This window comes from Pimephales promelas, chromosome 25 (assembly GCF_988280905.1).
Source record: "Pimephales promelas chromosome 25, fPimPro1.hap1.1, whole genome shotgun sequence".
NCBI classification, from domain to species: domain Eukaryota; kingdom Metazoa; phylum Chordata; class Actinopteri; order Cypriniformes; family Leuciscidae; genus Pimephales; species Pimephales promelas.
In genome coordinates, this window is record NC_142793.1 from 25,290,816 (window position 1) to 25,308,204 (window position 17,389).

Consider the following 17,389-nt stretch of genomic DNA (forward strand, 5'->3'; position numbering starts at 1 on the left):
AATATTTCAACCTAAAATCAAGCATGTAAAAAATAAGAAACTTATTTATTAATATTTATTAATTTACTTATACTTATTTATTAATTTATTAACTTATTAGCTCATTTATATTAATAAGAAAGCATGTTTAAAAAGCTCTGACATTAATTTCCAGAAAATTAAGCACATTGTCATTACACTGTAAAAAAGTATATGATCAATAATGCATTACTTCATATGTTTTACATTGCTTTAACTCATCAAATACAAGTTATATAATATAACATTATTTTATAATTTTACAGAGTAATTCCCAAGCGTTTTTTGTCAGCCGACCTAAAATATTTACCTAAAGATATAAAAGTTAATATTTCAACATAATAACATGTTCACAGTTTCCAGAATGTTGGTTAATAGTCCCATTACCCTCAAGGTAAATAAATAAAATGTTTTTGTTTTTTTTTTATATTTATTCTTTTTATTTCAAATGTAATTATTTAATTTTTTATGATTTCATTATTCATCTCACAAACCAGTTTAACATGATAACACATATTAATATGAACACTTGTCATTCATTACTCAACTAATAACGCCTTATAATTCAAAGTTTCAGTTAGAACACCATTAACTCGAATTGTATGGAAAAGAGCAGACTAAACGTCTCTTTTTGTGTTTCATGGAAGAAAATATGTAAAGCATTGTAAATTATGACAGAATTGTGATTATAGACCATTTTGCAAGACGTACAGTAAACAACACTGGTCCAGAAGCACTTCCTGTTTCAGTTTGTAACTGTTTTCTTTATTTCACATGTAAAGAAATCATCTTAAAGATGTTTGTTTAACTGTTTGATTCAGTTTTAAATGTTCTGTTGGTTGTATTTTATCCAGCTTTTATGTAGTGTTAAAAAACTGAAACAGGAAGTGCTTCTGGACCAGTGTTGTTTACATCTTGCAAAATGGTCTATATTCCTTCCTTTCAGCTTAATCTGACTTAGCAAAGTATCACACTTCAGTCGACCAATCAGATTTGAGTTACTATAAGCTGTGTGCTTATTAGTTGCTGTTCCAGGACTAAAGCATATTGATTCAGAAACAGGTCCTGCTGTGGCGAGTGACACACTTGAGAATGATGAAAGCAGGCTTTTCTCGGGTCGTGTGTGTGTGTGTGTGTGAGCGGCTCATGCCAGCAGCAAACTGTTATTAATTCATGCTGGCTGTGAGGCACATCTTCCCGCTATAGTGAGGTGAAGCGGGTGGATATGTGGGATCTCTGAAAGCGTCCCACTGCCGCACGTTACTAATTCATCAGCTCAGTGGGACGCCTGTGATAATGAGATCTCACACACACTCAAAGCTCCCCGCGGTTCTCTGATATCCGAGCCAGAGTGTGTGTGGACAAGAGGAGGAGAATCTTCAGAGTCATCTCCATTTCTGCTCTCCGGGAAGAGAGGAAAGTCAACAACAGTAATCAAGAGTCATCAAATCGTTGGATTCCCGCCGAGAAAAGCAGATTAGTGATTCCTTTTGCACTTTCAGTTGTTGAACATTAAAAACGTGTCTTTGCAGAAATACATTAGCTGACCCTAAAAACCTCTGTCATTATTATTTACAAAGACTTTCTCTAAAGGAGACAATATATAATCAATGTAAATAGAGCTCATGAAGACTAGTGTCATTGGCCATCACTGACTCCACCAATCAAAACAAAGAAATAAGAAATGATATTTAAGATAACGAAGGCTATTTTTAAACGTTTTTGCATTTTAACATAATTTTAATTACAATTCAGCATTATAATTTTTTGTTATCATAATGCAAATAATACAAATTATTAATATATTCTGTAAAATTATTTTATATTTATGTAGAAATAAAAATATATGCGTTTATATATTTGTATAATAATAATAAAGCTAGGGCTGTCAAATTATCAATCGCGATTAATCGCATCCGAAATAAAAGTTTGTGTTTACATAATATATGTGGGTGCACTGTGTATAATTATTTTGTATATATAAATACACACACATGCATGTATATTGAAGAAAAAAATATTATTTATAAATAAAATATTTATATTTATATATAATATAAATTATATATAACTCTATATACAGTATATATATATATGAAAATATTTCTTAAATATATACAAGCATGTGTGTGTATTTATATATAAAATAATTATACACAGTGCACCCACATATATTATGTAAACACAAATTTTTATTTTGGATGTGATTAATCGCGATTAATCATTTGACAGCCCTAAATAAAACATAATAATAATATGAAAATATTATTAAATGGGTATAGTTTAAGTTATAATTGAAAAATGTAGGTCTGCAGAACTGCACACGTGACTCGGTCTCCTGTTCTTATACATTTACGGTGCCGTTGCATCTTCTTCTGAGCTTGACAGACTTTGACTTTTTGTTGCGTGGAAAAGAGCAGCGGGAAGATTTAGCCTACTTTTGTTTTCCACTGAAGAAAGAACGTCACGTGGGTTTGGACAACATGAGGGTGAGTAAACAGTGACAGTCTTTTGGCGAACTGTCCCTTTAAGGAGAAAAGACGGACTACTTCAGCAAGTCCTCGGGGTTTTCTTGAGAAGACAAAGAGAAAGATTAAAACGAAGAGGTAGACAGAGAAAAAGAAAAGGGAGATGTTAGAGCGGTCACAGTGAGACAGTAAATGTGATTAATTACAGCTAAGAGTGCTTCACGGATCCCAGCATGCTTTGCTGCCTTGGGCGTCTTATCTGCGCCGTGGCAGAGCGACACGCTGAGTGCATCTCTAGGCGTCTGAAGTTCCTCTCTTCTGCAACTCGTACATCTTTACTCGCGCTGAGCGAAAAATCTGTCGAAATGCATTCTGGGTACGTCACCACAAAACACTTCAAGTGTCAAATGTGACTGGTGACAAAACACGTGTCAGTGCTCGTGTTATGAAGCTTCAAATCCGAACGCTCACGACTTCGCATGTTCACCAAACATGAGTGGATGCTCTCTGTGGATTTACACTATGATGGTTTGGGTGATATGCTACTACAACAGAATAAAAAGTGAGGATGTGTATTAAGACGTACTCCACAGCGCTCTTGTAGACGTCGATGGCTTTCTCCGTGTCTCCCTGCAGCAAGTGGATTTTTCCCAGCATCATGAAGGTCAGATCGTGTTTGTTCAGCTGTAATGCCAAGTTTAACTGCTCTTCTGCCTGCGAGAGGACACAGAGAGGACATGTTCAGCACAACGCCATTCAAATCCACTCAAACACATCACACAAAAGCCCGTATCAATTAAAGACATAATGTGTTACTACTACAGTAATATGGTAAATATGAACTGAATCTTACACTTCTTAAGTCTTTGGTGTAGATGTAGCAAATGCCCAGATTATGGCTGATCTCCTGCACGTACAAATAATTACACATTAAATCAATATTTCACATGCATCTCATTAAATTACAGGTGATTAAAATGAAAGTTCACACAATCTTTCCGCCACAAGTCACACCAAAAAACAACTAAATCTGAAGAATATACTCTTTTTTTTCTGGATAATTAAAATGATTGGTAACTCGGGCTATTAAGCTTTAAACTAAATAATATAAAATAGGGCTGTGCAAAAGTTAATTGCGATTAATCGCATCCAAAATAAAAGTCTGTGTTTGCATAATATATTTGTGTGTGCTGTATATAATTATTTTGTATACATATGCATGTATATATTTAAGAAAATTTGTTATTCATAAATAAAACATTTATATTTATATAATATAGATTATGTATTTATAAATATATACAGAATTTAAACGCAAATAATTCTTAAATATATACATGCATGCATAGGTATTTATATATACAAAATAACTATATACAGCACACACAAATATATTATGTAAACACAGACTTTTATTTTGGATTATTTCGCAATTAATTTTTGCACAGCCCTAATATAAAAATTATATATATATATAACTAAATTAACTTCACAAAAATATAAAATATAAAAAAACTCCTAAATGAACTATTTAAATCAATAAAATCTAAACCCTAACAACTAAATTAACACATTTAAATGAATAAATAAAATATAAACCTTGACACTAAGTGAACAATTAAAATACAAAAATACATGAAATACACACAAATATACAGTATAAACCCTGACCCCTACCGTACCTTAACAATTTAAATAAATACATACAATATAAACCCTAATAAATATTGTCATTTTAAGGAAAAGAGTTTGAACAAAATGTGTGTGTTCTATTAAACAAAATTGTGGATTCCTTATTTAAAGACACAGTCGTGTACTCACCCAATCTTTCTGATTGAGACGCGCAGCTTCATTATAAACCTCGATAGCAGCTTTGTGCTTCCCTAACAGGAAACTAAACACAGTTCAACTTCTATTCAGTTTACACTGATCCAAACCAGCTAAACAGACACACCATATAAACCATATTTTAACAGCACTCGTGTGTTTGAAACATGCTTACAGTGATCGCGCCACTTGCTTGAGGTTGTCTGAGCTTTTGGGGTTGAGGATCGCACAACTCTGAAACAACTCCAGAGACTGCTGGATCTTCCCTTCTAACCGCATGATCAGAGCTGCACACACACACACACACTCATTAACCAGTGTATGCTAACTGCACAGTATACCGTGTACTGCATACTAAAGTTTAACGCTGAAACAACAATGTCAAATGACCTCATTACATGTCAGAGATTATTATGTTTCTAGCATGTTATATGTTTGGCATAGGGATGGGCAACGATTAATCGCATCCAAAATAAAAGTTTGTGTTTACATAATATGTTTGTGTAGTATGTATATATAAATACCCACACATGCATGTATATATTTAAGAAATATGTGCATGTATATATGTTATATATATATATTTATTCACAATTAATGTTATATATAAATATAAAAAAAATTTTAATAAATTTGATATATTAATAACACATTTTAGTGCATATTGGCAGGTCATATGTGTATTTCATGTACAGTTGTGTGCTAATTTTATGGTACTATACCATTTTGAACATGATCTGCAAGTAAAAAATAATCAATTTATTTAATATTTTATTTCACAACCCTAATTCAATTCAAGTTATAGTTATAGTCTGTAACACTGACGTCATTGAAGTCGGTTTACGGTGTATTTTTCACTGACCTTGTACATACACAGCATATTCACACATGCCTTGAGTTTCATGCAGCTGTTCTTTAATGATGGCCTGAAATCAGAAGGAACAAAAATCAATTCACTTTATTAAGAGTATTCTTTACGGCCTCTGGCTCTGTAGGAGGTTCAGCTTTTACCTTGCAGGTCTCATAATCTTTGCGGATGTAATGCAGATGTATAAGCCAGTTTCTCCTCTCCAGAATTGGAAGCTCAGGAGCTGCAGACAGATGAAAAATCAATCTTTATAAGCTTGTAACAATACAACAGAGTCTAGGCACTTCGAAAAGTCTGCAGGATCTTAATGTTCACTTTTCTTCATCATGTTTGAAGTCTCAGCGTGTTTGAATTGGCCTGCCTGACAAATGTTTTACTTATAAAATGTGTTTCCTTGATAATTCCCATCTAATACAAAGACATTTTTGGGCCAAAGATTAAAGAGAGGAGCCTGTTTACACAGAAGAAGCTGTTTCATCTTGTGTAGGACATTAACGGGACTAATCTTGAAAATGCAAATATCAAAAGGCGGCATTGAAAATCGCTGTGAGACGTAGCGGTCTCTTCTCGCAACGGGGGGCCACACAAGACTCAAAAGGAGACCCGAACAAAAGGAGCCCGTCCGCTGTGACATGCAGCGTCTGCATCTTTCTCCTCTTGCTCACAAGCCCCCCGGCAAAACCTAATCTCAATCCGTTCTATTCCTGGACAGACTTTTCCCTCTGAGCCATAATCCTCTTCACTGAAAATAAAGCAAAACAGCGCCACCCACAGGATGAATGGATTCAGTGGCGTCCAAAAGTGGAGAACCCTGAAACTGCGCTCGTTTTGTTTTGTATTACTTTATCATAATGGCTTGTATAATAAATGTATATAGAGTCGACCTTCTTACCTTTCTTTAGACGAGGCTTCTTGAGGTCTGTGGCCACAGGGAGCTGCACATCCTACTCACAGAAAAGTGGAAATATGTCATTTACACGTTATTTTAAGGTGTCCTTGTTACAGTGCAATTATACATTTAAGCACTGAGTAGAATAAACTAGTGTACTTACTATAGGGCTGGGGTTTGTTTAGTTTAGGGTTATTTGCAAGTATTTTTTCTTAATTTAGAGTTATTATTATAGTCACTACATGTGTGACAAGGATACTGTAAAATAAAGTGTTACCATGGTAATATGTATATATTGCAATATGTCAACACACTCAATCAAATCATGTGTGCAGGAATTAATATGTGTATATTTTATTTTGTCTTATTGTTGTGCACTTGACTGCTGACAAATATTACGCATTTAATATTTAATTTTTAGATTTTTTTTTTTTTTTTTGTTCTGGCGTAATATTTTTAGAAAATGAAAAGACAGTGTAACCAATAAACTATATAACTTATTTACAATTACATCAGTTTATTTGCATTAGAGTAACTTAATGACAGTTTGTCAAGGCAAACAACGCAATAAATTAGACTATCTCTTTTAATATAAGCTTATTTTGATTTTAAGGCAAGTCTGTATTGACAGGCTTTGCTTTTCAAGAATCAATGAAATATTAATAAAATACAGGCAACTTTTGTTATTTCAAATGTCAATCTTTCCGATTGTTTTCTCTTCGGAGATAACGTTATAATCAATCTGACGAGAAGGTAACTGTTAAATAACGCTTATAAGAATAGCGGTTATAGGCTACCATAGACCACCATAAAGAAGATCGTTGTTCATATTTAAGGTATTTAATGCAATAGATTCAGCAATTTAACTAAAATATCCATCATTTCTCACCGTTTTCATCGCGTCGTCCGCCATCACGCTCCTTTCCTCATCACTTCCGGCGGACGCTTCTATCTCTATGGCAACACCGCGACGTCCGTGACCACGTGATATGACATTTATAAACATTTACCATAGGGTTAGCACGTATACGCTGTGCATACATCATATGAAAAGACAAATTGAAACAAAAGGTCTCTGTCAAAGTATAGGTTATTCGTTTAATTCCGTTTAATTGAGGCAAAAGTGTGCAAAATACACAAAGTAGTTATTTTCATCCATTTCTCACAGGGTAAATAACAAAATACAGTCATGTGGACGGGGAAAGAAGGAAAGATTAGAGACCATCTGACTAACACAAGTGATAAACTCATCATCAGGGATCAGGAAAAAATCACAAAGTTTGTTACAGACACATTTAATGGGCATAGGCCAACTTTTTATATATTTAACCATTTTTATGTTAACTGAACACAAACAAACAAAAGGACATTGTCTATGGATAAAATCTGGATCCTTTATACATTTGCATAGATTGTAAGCACTAACTCTATAATCTAATACAACAGACTTCTGCTACACAATAGTATATACTTTTTCCGGGTTTGGGTCTAAAAGCACTCAAACATAAGTGAAAGCAGCCCAACAGGTGGAGATATATATATATATATATATATATATATATATATATAATTGTTGTTTTTTATACATAAAAGGTTATTTATACATATGTATAAATAAGATCACAAGGTTATTTATTCATATGCATGTATAAATATCCTTGTAATTGAATTGAACCTTACATTGAATTTAGCATCTTAAAGTCTGTAAACTTCAGGACTGTAGGATTTAGTTCACATATGAAGATTGAATTTGGCCCTGTCAGTACAATCCAGTCTCAGCTTCACAGTCTACTTTATATTGTTGATCCGGGAACCCTGTAGATGGACCGAACTCTTGTAAATTGATCCCATATATGTACGGTTTCCTCTCTCAGTGAGGTTAAATTCCCTGATTGACACTCATTTTTGAGGTAAATGTTGGCAGTGTGATGGACGAGTGTCAGAGGAGCGAGGTGCAGTTTTTCAGCAGGAGGGGTTTGGCGATCTCCAGGATGTCTAAGTTGGGGTCCAGCGATCTGCCCAAACCCTCCAGGACCATGATGGCAAACACCATCGATGCGAAATTACTCTCCAACTTCACCTGCCATGAGCAGAGCAAAACACACCTCAATACTTAAAGTGGTGAAAATCAAGGTTTTAATGTTGTTTATATGTCTATGTGGTGTTTTTAATGTGCTGTACATGTGTAAATTCATAAGTGGACAGCATTGCTGAGTATTTCCTCCTTAAAACTGCAGTGAACAAAAGACGGTGTGTGAAATCGCTGGTGTTTCTGACGTCACAAACGACCTTCAACCAATCAGATTAACGTGTGATCATCAACCAGTGGATCTCTGAGTGAATGAGTGAGTGGAGGCGGGGCTCCTTTGCATATTCACAGAACCGAATATATGAATACTATGAGGCAAGAGTGTAGAGTTACATTACAGCTATTTTTGATAGCAGATTTAGACAGTAATTAGTAATGCAATCATTTTTAAAATAGTACAGTAATCTAATTAAACTGTTGAAGATGTAATTAGTAGCTAGTAATTCGTTTTTTAGAATAATTTACTAAGACTATAGATGTTACTAGAGCCAGATCGATATTATCGGCCGATATTAGGCATTTTCCAAACTATCGGTATCGGCAGTTATAATGACCGATAAATGAATATTTCAACAATAAAATAAAAACGGACGAAACGCTTGAACCATGTCATGAGTGTTGGAGTTGTATAGTTTGTCCACCAGAGGGCGCTCTACACCGTTCCTGTTGGCAACACTCGTTGAGTTGGTCACGATAGATACATACATTGCTTGAATAACAATTAAAAGAACATTTGTGACTATAATGTCTAGTTTAAAAAAATAAATAAATAAAATATCGGCTAAAATAATATTTAAATATTATTTTAAATATAAAATATATTTTATAAATATTTATAAAATATAAATAAATAAATAAAATATTGTAATATCGGATTTTAAAACCCAAAAATATTTGTATCGGTATCGGCCTTCAAAATCCTTTATCGGTCGGGCTCTAGATGTTACATTAAGTATCTGCTAACTTCTGCTAATACCAAATGCTGCACCAGTTTAAGTTTGGAGTAATTTAACATCATGTAAAGCAGCGGCTCTCACCTTGTGACGGATCAGTAAACCAAAGACTCGCGACAGCAGGTCGGACACCTGAATCTAGAAAACAACACACACTCGGCATGTAAAGCAACATTTTAATCTCAGCAATACAGAAATCTCTCAGCAGAGATTATACACAGTGGTCGGTCGAAATGAGGCCGATACACACGTCTAGATGGATATAATGCAGTGTTATTGTAATAATTAAAATTGTAATAATATTTCACAGTTTGTGCTGTATTTTTTAATCCAATAAGCAAGCATAAACATTAAAAATAGCATAATTATTCCAAACTTTTGCCAACTTAGATCTCTAGTGAATTATGGATGGAGGTGTGTGTAACTCCGCACCTTCCCCAGGGAGAGTGTGTCACTGAGCGCATGATCCACTAGTTGGGCCATTTCCTTCTTGAAACGCGTCACATCCTGGCACTCGTTGGCGCGGGCGTGATGAAGGATTAACTCTGCAACTCGCTCGCCCTGGCAACACAAGGTCATGAGGTCAACATTTAGTCTGGAATACACCACAAGACTTTTCTAATCCGAACGAAGGTCTTACGGGGTTGGTACAGCATGTGGGTGAGTAATTAATGACTTAATTTTCATTTTTGGGTGAACATGGGTACGGGAAATTAAGAAAACGGACCGCAAACAATCCACACGTGTCCTTCACCTGCTTGAGAACGACAGCGGTGAACACGTCTCTGAAGTTGCGCTGATCCGCTCGGCTGAGCTGCGTCACGATGCCCGCGTCCAGGAGCACCAGCTGCAGGGCCGGAGGAGCCGGTCTCATGCTCACCACCACCGTGTCCCACAGGTCCGTCAGGGTGGCCCTGTCCTGCGGTCCCTCTCCTCGCACACCCTGCACCAGGATGTTCCCGGGATGGAGGTCCCCGTGGACGAAATTATCCACAAACACCTGCCAGAGACGAACACACGTTACACAGACTACATGAAGAATCCTTCCTGCTGTGACGAGCTCGAGCTTTTTAATCCTCAAATGGTTCGGCACCAACATATCTCGATTCCTTATAGTGAAACGTCATACATCTGACCAGCTGCCCCGAAACTGGCCAGTTCACATCAGATTGGTTCAGACTATCGTTGCTAAAAACTCATCTCGAGTCATATTTTTCTGTTGTTGTTTTATGCTATTTTTTTGTGTACAGCACATTGGGCAGAAAGAAAGAGCATTTAAAGCGGTAGACAAGCAAACAAAACGATATCAGAATAAACAGAACGATATTGTTGTTATCTTTATAGTTAAAGGATTAGTTCACATTTTTGGAATAAAATAAGACCCTCGTTCATCGTCTGGTGTCGTTTAAAGCTGCACTGAAACTGTCATTTGGACCTTGAACTGTTTGGACCCCATCGAGGTGAACTACTCCTTTAAAGGGATACTCCACTTTTTTTGGGAAAATATGCTCATTTTACCACTCCCCCAGAGTTAAACAGTTGGGTTTTACCGTTTTCGAATCCGTTCAGCCGATTTTCTGATATTTTGAAAAATTTCAGTAACCAGATATTTTCTGGTCTCATTGACTTCCATTGTAGGAAAAAAATATACTATGGAAGTCAATGAGACCAGAAACTGTCTGGTTACTGATATTTTTCTAAATATCTGAAAATCGGCTGAATGGATTTGAAAACGGTAAAACTAAACTGTTTAATTCTGGGGGAGTTGTAAAATGAGCCTATTTCCCAAAAAAAGTGGAGTATCCCTTTAATGTCCTTGGTGCGAACGGGCCTTAAAGATACCGATAAAGATAGGCTATAGTTCTAAAAATCGTTCTCAATATTAAAGAATAGCAGAGTTCACACCGACCACAGCTATAACGATACCGGCAGAGAAACGGTATCGCCGGAATCACTTTCGGAGCTGATGAACGTTAAAAACAATGACAGCCAATCAGAATCCATTCTGCTGTGACGAGCTCGAGCAACTTTGTAAAACATCTTTACCTTGCGGGTAAAGCCCTAAAATTATTTTTTTATATATAATTTTTATTTTATTATTATTAATACAATTTTATTATTTTATTATTTTTTAATGCAACTTTTTTTGTTTTATTTACCTTTAAATTACTAAGTAATTAAGAAAATTCCTCACATTCTTTCAAGTTAAATTGAAAATAACTCACAATTACACATGCATAACCCTTTTAATTCAGCTCAAAATATCTTACATTGTGTGTCTTTGCCGACCTCTTGTGGGAATAAAATAATATAACATAATATTTCATGACTCTAGATGGCCTTATCGCTCTGTAGTCCTAAAGTCAGTTCTCTTCAGTGTGCATTCAGATACACACATTATAAAATCATTTTTTGGTAAAGTTTTAGCATTTTTAGTTTGAATTATGAGCATTTTTAGGTTTTTCTATGTGTACCGAAGCATTCCTCGCTTTCCATTCATTCCTAAGGGGGTCAACTTGACCCGCGAGCGAAGGATTTGTTACTTTTTTTCAATTTCAACCATAAAACTCATTGAATCCATTATAAAAAAAACATGTGTGTATTCATGGTTCAAGTGCGACAAAAATCCTAGGGTCTTGGATCCCTCGGATGAACACTCAATTATTAAAATCTTTATAATGGTGTGAACGGGCCTTAATAACACACAAAACTAATCTGGTGATTGTTCAACAAACCATTTTCAAGAGAAGATCGACACCCATCCTGGCGATTCTCTGCTTGATTCCTGCTGGGACGTCAGAGCCCATGTACTTTGAGATGGGTTCACTCTCCTGCAGGAGCACAAAACGAAGCGTCAGTGAAATAAAATAGGTCAAGCAATATTCAAATGAAGCCATTTTTACCTCAAACGTTTCTACCAACACAGTCCTTGTGACGAACGGTCTGAGGGGCGTCGGGAACTTCACGTAATCCAGATCTTTGAAGTTTTTTTGGAACTTTTCCATGTTCTGGGCCTCGAACCGAAGATCGATCTGCACCAAAAAGGATGTTAAAGCAAAAATAAAAACACTTTGTCGCCATGAATGTTATGTTAGCATCATTGAGACACTATTATAGTGTTACTTTTTCAAATACAATGCCTGACGCTTCTCCTGTCCCCATGTTGAGATCAGGAGTAAGTAAGATTGTGTAAATATAATGGTTAATGTAGCTCTCTAGACTAACGTGAACGTGCATTTACTCATCTCACTCGCACAAAAACAGATTCAGTATTCCTCAAAATTAATAAAAACAGAAAAATGGAAACTCAGAATATTACGTAACCTGCAAGAATTAAATATGTTCAATTACACAAGGATATTTTATGCATTTAATCTCACTTTATTAATTACAGACCTTCGATGATCCAATTCAACCATATGTGCCAAAAATCTAACTTTTTTTGTTATAAAAAAACACACAAGCAAGCCAAGCCTAGGTGAGAAAAAGTAACGTAACATTACTTACTTTCCATAAAAAGTAATTAATTAACACACTTTATTATTTTTTTTAACTTTTGTAGGAAGTAACGCAATTTTGTAACACAATACTTTCCCCAACACTGACTATATTTTTTATTAGTATTTTGAATTCGATTTTTAAAATTAATTTTCTATTTCATATTGATTTTAGTTCACGTTTTAGTACTATTCTTTTATTATTATTTTTTTTATTTTACTTTTAGTTATTTTAGAACAAATTAAACTAAGTGAAAATTAAAAACTAGCTGAAATAAAATTTAAAAAAATTTAATTTCAGTAAAAGTCAGCATTAAATCAAAATAAACCCTATTTACTTTGTTAGTGCACATTACTAGTTAATCTGTGCAAGTTAATCTAACAAAAAAAAACTGTCTTCGCGATGTTTAATCAAAATCTGAAAAAAAATGAACTTTTTCTAGATCCAATCAATTCCCAGAGGGAGAAAGCAAGCCACGCCCTCTATTTTTCTTATTCAATATTCCGTTTCACCCTTAAAATACGTCACAACACTGAAGTAAAGCAACATTTATTTTATTTTATTTCAAGTAACTAAAATTATTTGATGGTTTTAGATGAGGTTAAATGCCATGAAGGAACGTTCTTCATAAAAGCATCAGTACCTGTTTGGTCATGAGCTTCTCAAATTCATCTACAATCTCAGGCAGGCTGAGCCACTTGATGCCGGGCAAACAGTTGAGGAATAAACTTCCAGCTTTCATTAGGATCAGATCGATCTGCACCTGCCGTCTGATTCCTGGATGAAGAACCTGAGTCAAGAAAAAACAATAATGATCATATTAAAAATCCCAACAACAACAACAGAAAAAAAGACAATAAACCCATAAATAAATATAAACAATAAATGAATATAAACCCATAAATAAATATAAACAATAAATGAATATATTTTATACTGAAACAAGAGTGGTCCTCCACCATCACTAGTTCATCACTAGGGCCAAACAACACAATCATTTGACTAGTCTTTTTTATTAGCTGGAAAGAGATTTTTGAAGTTAAGATTTAATCAAATGCGTTTAGTTTATAAGAAAATTATTGATGTAAATTATTAATTTAATAACCAGATAATCCACTTTTTGTCAACAGGATAAGACTGAAATGTTGACTTAAACTTCAAGATCTGAAAAATGAATGTAATTTAAAAACCTTTTTTACCTTGATAATCTGATTTATTTCTGAGAAAATAGTTTACACAGTAAACACAGATTAAATAAAATGAGCTTATGAAAATTAATGTTGTAAATTAGTAATTTAGTGGAGAATATACAGTATATACCAAATAAACATTAAAGGGATAGTTCATTTTGAAATTAATTTTTGATATGTTTTATCTTACCTCAAGGGCATCCAAGATGTAGGTGTCTTTGTTTCCACAGCATTTTCACTTTTGACATTTTTCAGTCAAACCCTTCGTGTCTTAAGCCATCAATGTGTGCTTACATTTCCGAGTCATTAAATCATGTTTAATCTGGACTTCTCTGTGCATGCTCCATAGACCTCCATTATATGACTGACAGACAACAACGGTTTGACCTAAAAATGTCAAAATTGAAAATACTGCAAAAAAAAAAAAAGACACCTACATCTTGGATGCCCTTGAGGTAAGATAAAACATATCAAAAATTAATTTCAAAATTAACTGTCCTTTAAAAATGTCACTTAAAAACAACATTTGTGTGAAAAAATGCTATACAAAAATAAAGATCAGAAGATTTCACTGGTAATCGGTGCATAAAAATCCGGAACATAAAAATATACAAATTAATCCAGCTGATTGGATTTAAGCAAATATGATCTTTACCTTAATAGCCACGGGTATCAGACGCTCTTCCTCAGGCTGTTCGCCTGCACCAGGACTCTCTCTGAGTCCGAAAGCCCTGTTCTTCACATCCACCGTCTCTTCCTCTTCTTTATTCATCTCCCAGAGGTCACTCAAAGCTCCTCCCAGACCAGGGATCTCCCAGGCTTCCAGGAGGTTCTTCTTCCCCAACTCCTCCACCAGTTGCTGGAACGCCGGATCTTCAACACTCGCCACCTTGGCTTTGGCCCGATACACCTGTGCCACACATCCTGACCCCACAGGCTCCTTACTGCCAAACACGAACACCTGCCTCCATCCCTCCCCAAACGCCCTCCTCAGACACAGCTTGGTGTGAGTCCAGGGATGAGGCTTTACTCGCACATGCAGCCTTGAGAAGCGGTCGCAGAAGTCCTGCGAGAACAGGTCCCGTCTGGTGCTGGCCCACTGGCCCAGTTTGATAAAAGTAGGTCCAGATGTCTCAGTGACCCAAAGTAGTGCGTCCAACCAGCGGGACGCCCAGCGGTGTGATAGTAAAGTCAGGGGATACAGAAGCAGAAGGGGGCTGAACTTCAGATAAAGCACCAAGGCACGGAGCCCCAGGCGCAAGACGAATACTAACCTGTGGATTTGCACTCGGGCGATTGACTTCCTCTGTGTGGCTCGGTTCTGATGGAGCGACTCCTGAGCGGAGGCGTAAGTGACGCCACATGCAGTCCAACAGAACAGTCCCACTTTGGGGGTTTGAGATAAAAGACGAGTACCTTTAAGAAGAAACACTCTACGGGACGGGATTCGAACTGATACCCTGTGGACAATGCAGCTGAAGTTCTGGAACAGGCGCTTTGTGCAGAATGCAGACAACATTATTGCGATTATTATTTAGGCGTTCAGGATACATTTAGTTTAAATGCAATTTATAACAGTTATTTTTAGAGTTTGATCTGGCAATGATTAACAAACATTCACTTTTACAAATGGGAAATTATGTAGTGCAAAAACCTAAATACATGCATTCATATCTACGATTAAGTTATCATAAACGGAAAGATTCAAATACGTGTAAGTTAACACGTGATAAAATGCATGCCTATTCTTTTTCTCCTGTAATTTTTTCGCTGACTGAGTTCTAATATAGTGCTGTTTGGAAAGCAAACATTGTACCTCCACATTTCAACACGAATTCAGGTTAATTAATTCAAATATTGGTTATGAAATGTTGCTCCCATAGACTGCTCCTCTTCTCGGGTCCGGCTGATAAATCCCTCCGTGTGACTCTTCTCAACTTTAGTTCCGCGCTTCAGTGGAAATCGTCGTGGTGGAAATGGAAGCGATTTGTTGGTTTATTGAATAATAAAGTAGTTTTTTTTAAAAAAGAATACACAAATACAGTAAAGAAATAAACAAATCATAGTGACGAAATGGTTTAATTTTTAATATAAAATATATTATTTTATTGTCTTGATATCCATTTATTTGATATCTCTGCGCCCAAGTAGCAGTGCTTCGCCCTTAAAGAGAACACTAAAATAACACATCATAGATCTGAATGAATGAAATAATCTTATTAAATACTTTTTTTCTTGTTTTTACTTTTTAAGTGTTGTTTAAGTGTTCCCTTTATTTTTTTGAGCAGTATATAATCCCAAGTCAATATCTAACTAGGAAATCGCCTAGTCCAGTGTTAATCTGCATCACTATTTGTACTCGTTGTGAATACGCAGGCCACAAGAAGTAATTACGTGGGTTTGGTTTTTTTTAATCACTTTTACTCAGGACATGCTAGCTGCCAATAAAGGATTCCATTCATCGTGCTAAGCTAAGCTAGCGCCGACCCTGTCGAACTAAAACAAGACAAAAATGCATTTGCACACATATCTAAATGTAGAAAAGAATGTGAATAAGCCATATTTCAAAAAACGGTGGAGTGTTCAAAATAAAATTTTCTCCAAAATAAATTTTCCGGCAATCCACGTTCTCACCGTTGTATGGTAGGGGGGCGCTATTACACATCTTTGAAAAGAGTACTATCTGGATCTAAACCAAACAGGCAAAAAAGCATTGCTTATGCATGTAGTCTGACAAAAAAAAAAATACGATTTTGTTAAAAAAGTTGCTTTTCTAATGAAACGCCCACATTCAAGCGTTAATAAATAAGAATGCATGAAGCCAGAATAAAACTTTTTTTTTTACAGAGGTGCTTTCTTTTGATATACTATTCAGGTATTCATACAACAAAATATTTTGGGGACCATCAACATTTATTTAATATATTTTAATTCCCATTATCAAGTTTAAACAGATCACAAATATCATGATTAAATTTAAGTTTTTTATCATACAACCTACTAAAGGATATCATGTGACATGCAGGGTTTGTTCACTAGGAATTCTACTTAGAATGCAAACGATACAGACTGATTATTTATTTTTGCTTGATACCATAATGACTCGGACAAAATTTGTTAATCAGAAAAATTTTATTTTGCTCAAAAAACTTCAATACACTGTTGAAAAAAATCTTCTCATCTGACAAAATGATATAACCCTTTCTGGTAATATTATCTGGCATTATTTTTTTTTGTTAACATGCATTTCAGGACCATTTTACTGCAAACCCTTTTACACATTTGTTTCAAAAGCTAGGATGATTAAAAAAAAAAAAATCAACCATGTAAAACTAGTAAAACTATTCTGATCTGACCGTTTTACAATCAGTAGCCTAAAAAGCCCGTACACATGAACAATAGTTATCAAACATTTATGCAGCGTGAAGCAAACCTACATCACCTTCAGTCTTACGATTAAGACAATATTAGCAATGTTCTCCGTGTCCGTCAACTTTCTGATTCTAATGCGTCCATGTGCATGTCATTATTCTTTGGCACTTATAAAGAATGCAGAATAAAAATCTAATTATATTTTAGGAATGATGCT

General features: G+C 35.2%; 2 protein-coding genes across 3 annotated transcripts in view; both read right to left on the minus strand.

Annotated features, from left to right (window-relative positions):
* Positions 1–7,028, minus strand: part of bbs4 (Bardet-Biedl syndrome 4) — a 47,319-nt gene extending 40,291 nt beyond the window's left edge. For both annotated transcript variants that reach the window (XR_016150616.1, XM_039648200.2), the window contains exons 1-8: positions 6,960–7,028; positions 6,074–6,125; positions 5,325–5,404; positions 5,176–5,239; positions 4,489–4,600; positions 4,308–4,380; positions 3,340–3,393; positions 3,073–3,200 (exon numbers count right to left, since the gene is read on the minus strand). Coding sequence is in view for 1 of the 2 variants with exons in the window: in XM_039648200.2 (XP_039504134.2) it covers positions 3,073–3,200; positions 3,340–3,393; positions 4,308–4,380; positions 4,489–4,600; positions 5,176–5,239; positions 5,325–5,404; positions 6,074–6,125; positions 6,960–6,983 (587 nt within the window). In the remaining variant the exon portion in view is untranslated. The remainder of the gene's footprint in view (positions 1–3,072; positions 3,201–3,339; positions 3,394–4,307; positions 4,381–4,488; positions 4,601–5,175; positions 5,240–5,324; positions 5,405–6,073; positions 6,126–6,959) is intronic.
* Positions 7,029–7,142: 114 nt separating this feature from the next.
* On the minus strand, positions 7,143–15,728 carry adck2 (aarF domain containing kinase 2). The gene is made up of 8 exons (XM_089127691.1): positions 14,456–15,728; positions 13,254–13,400; positions 12,016–12,144; positions 11,848–11,943; positions 9,867–10,112; positions 9,545–9,673; positions 9,197–9,250; positions 7,143–8,150 (listed from the first exon to the last, which is right to left on the minus strand). Exons 1-8 carry the CDS (start codon positions 15,317–15,319, stop codon positions 8,010–8,012), a joined length of 1,806 nt encoding a protein of 601 aa, XP_088983817.1. The 5' UTR covers positions 15,320–15,728; the 3' UTR covers positions 7,143–8,009.
* Between the last annotated feature and the right edge of the window lie 1,661 nt (positions 15,729–17,389).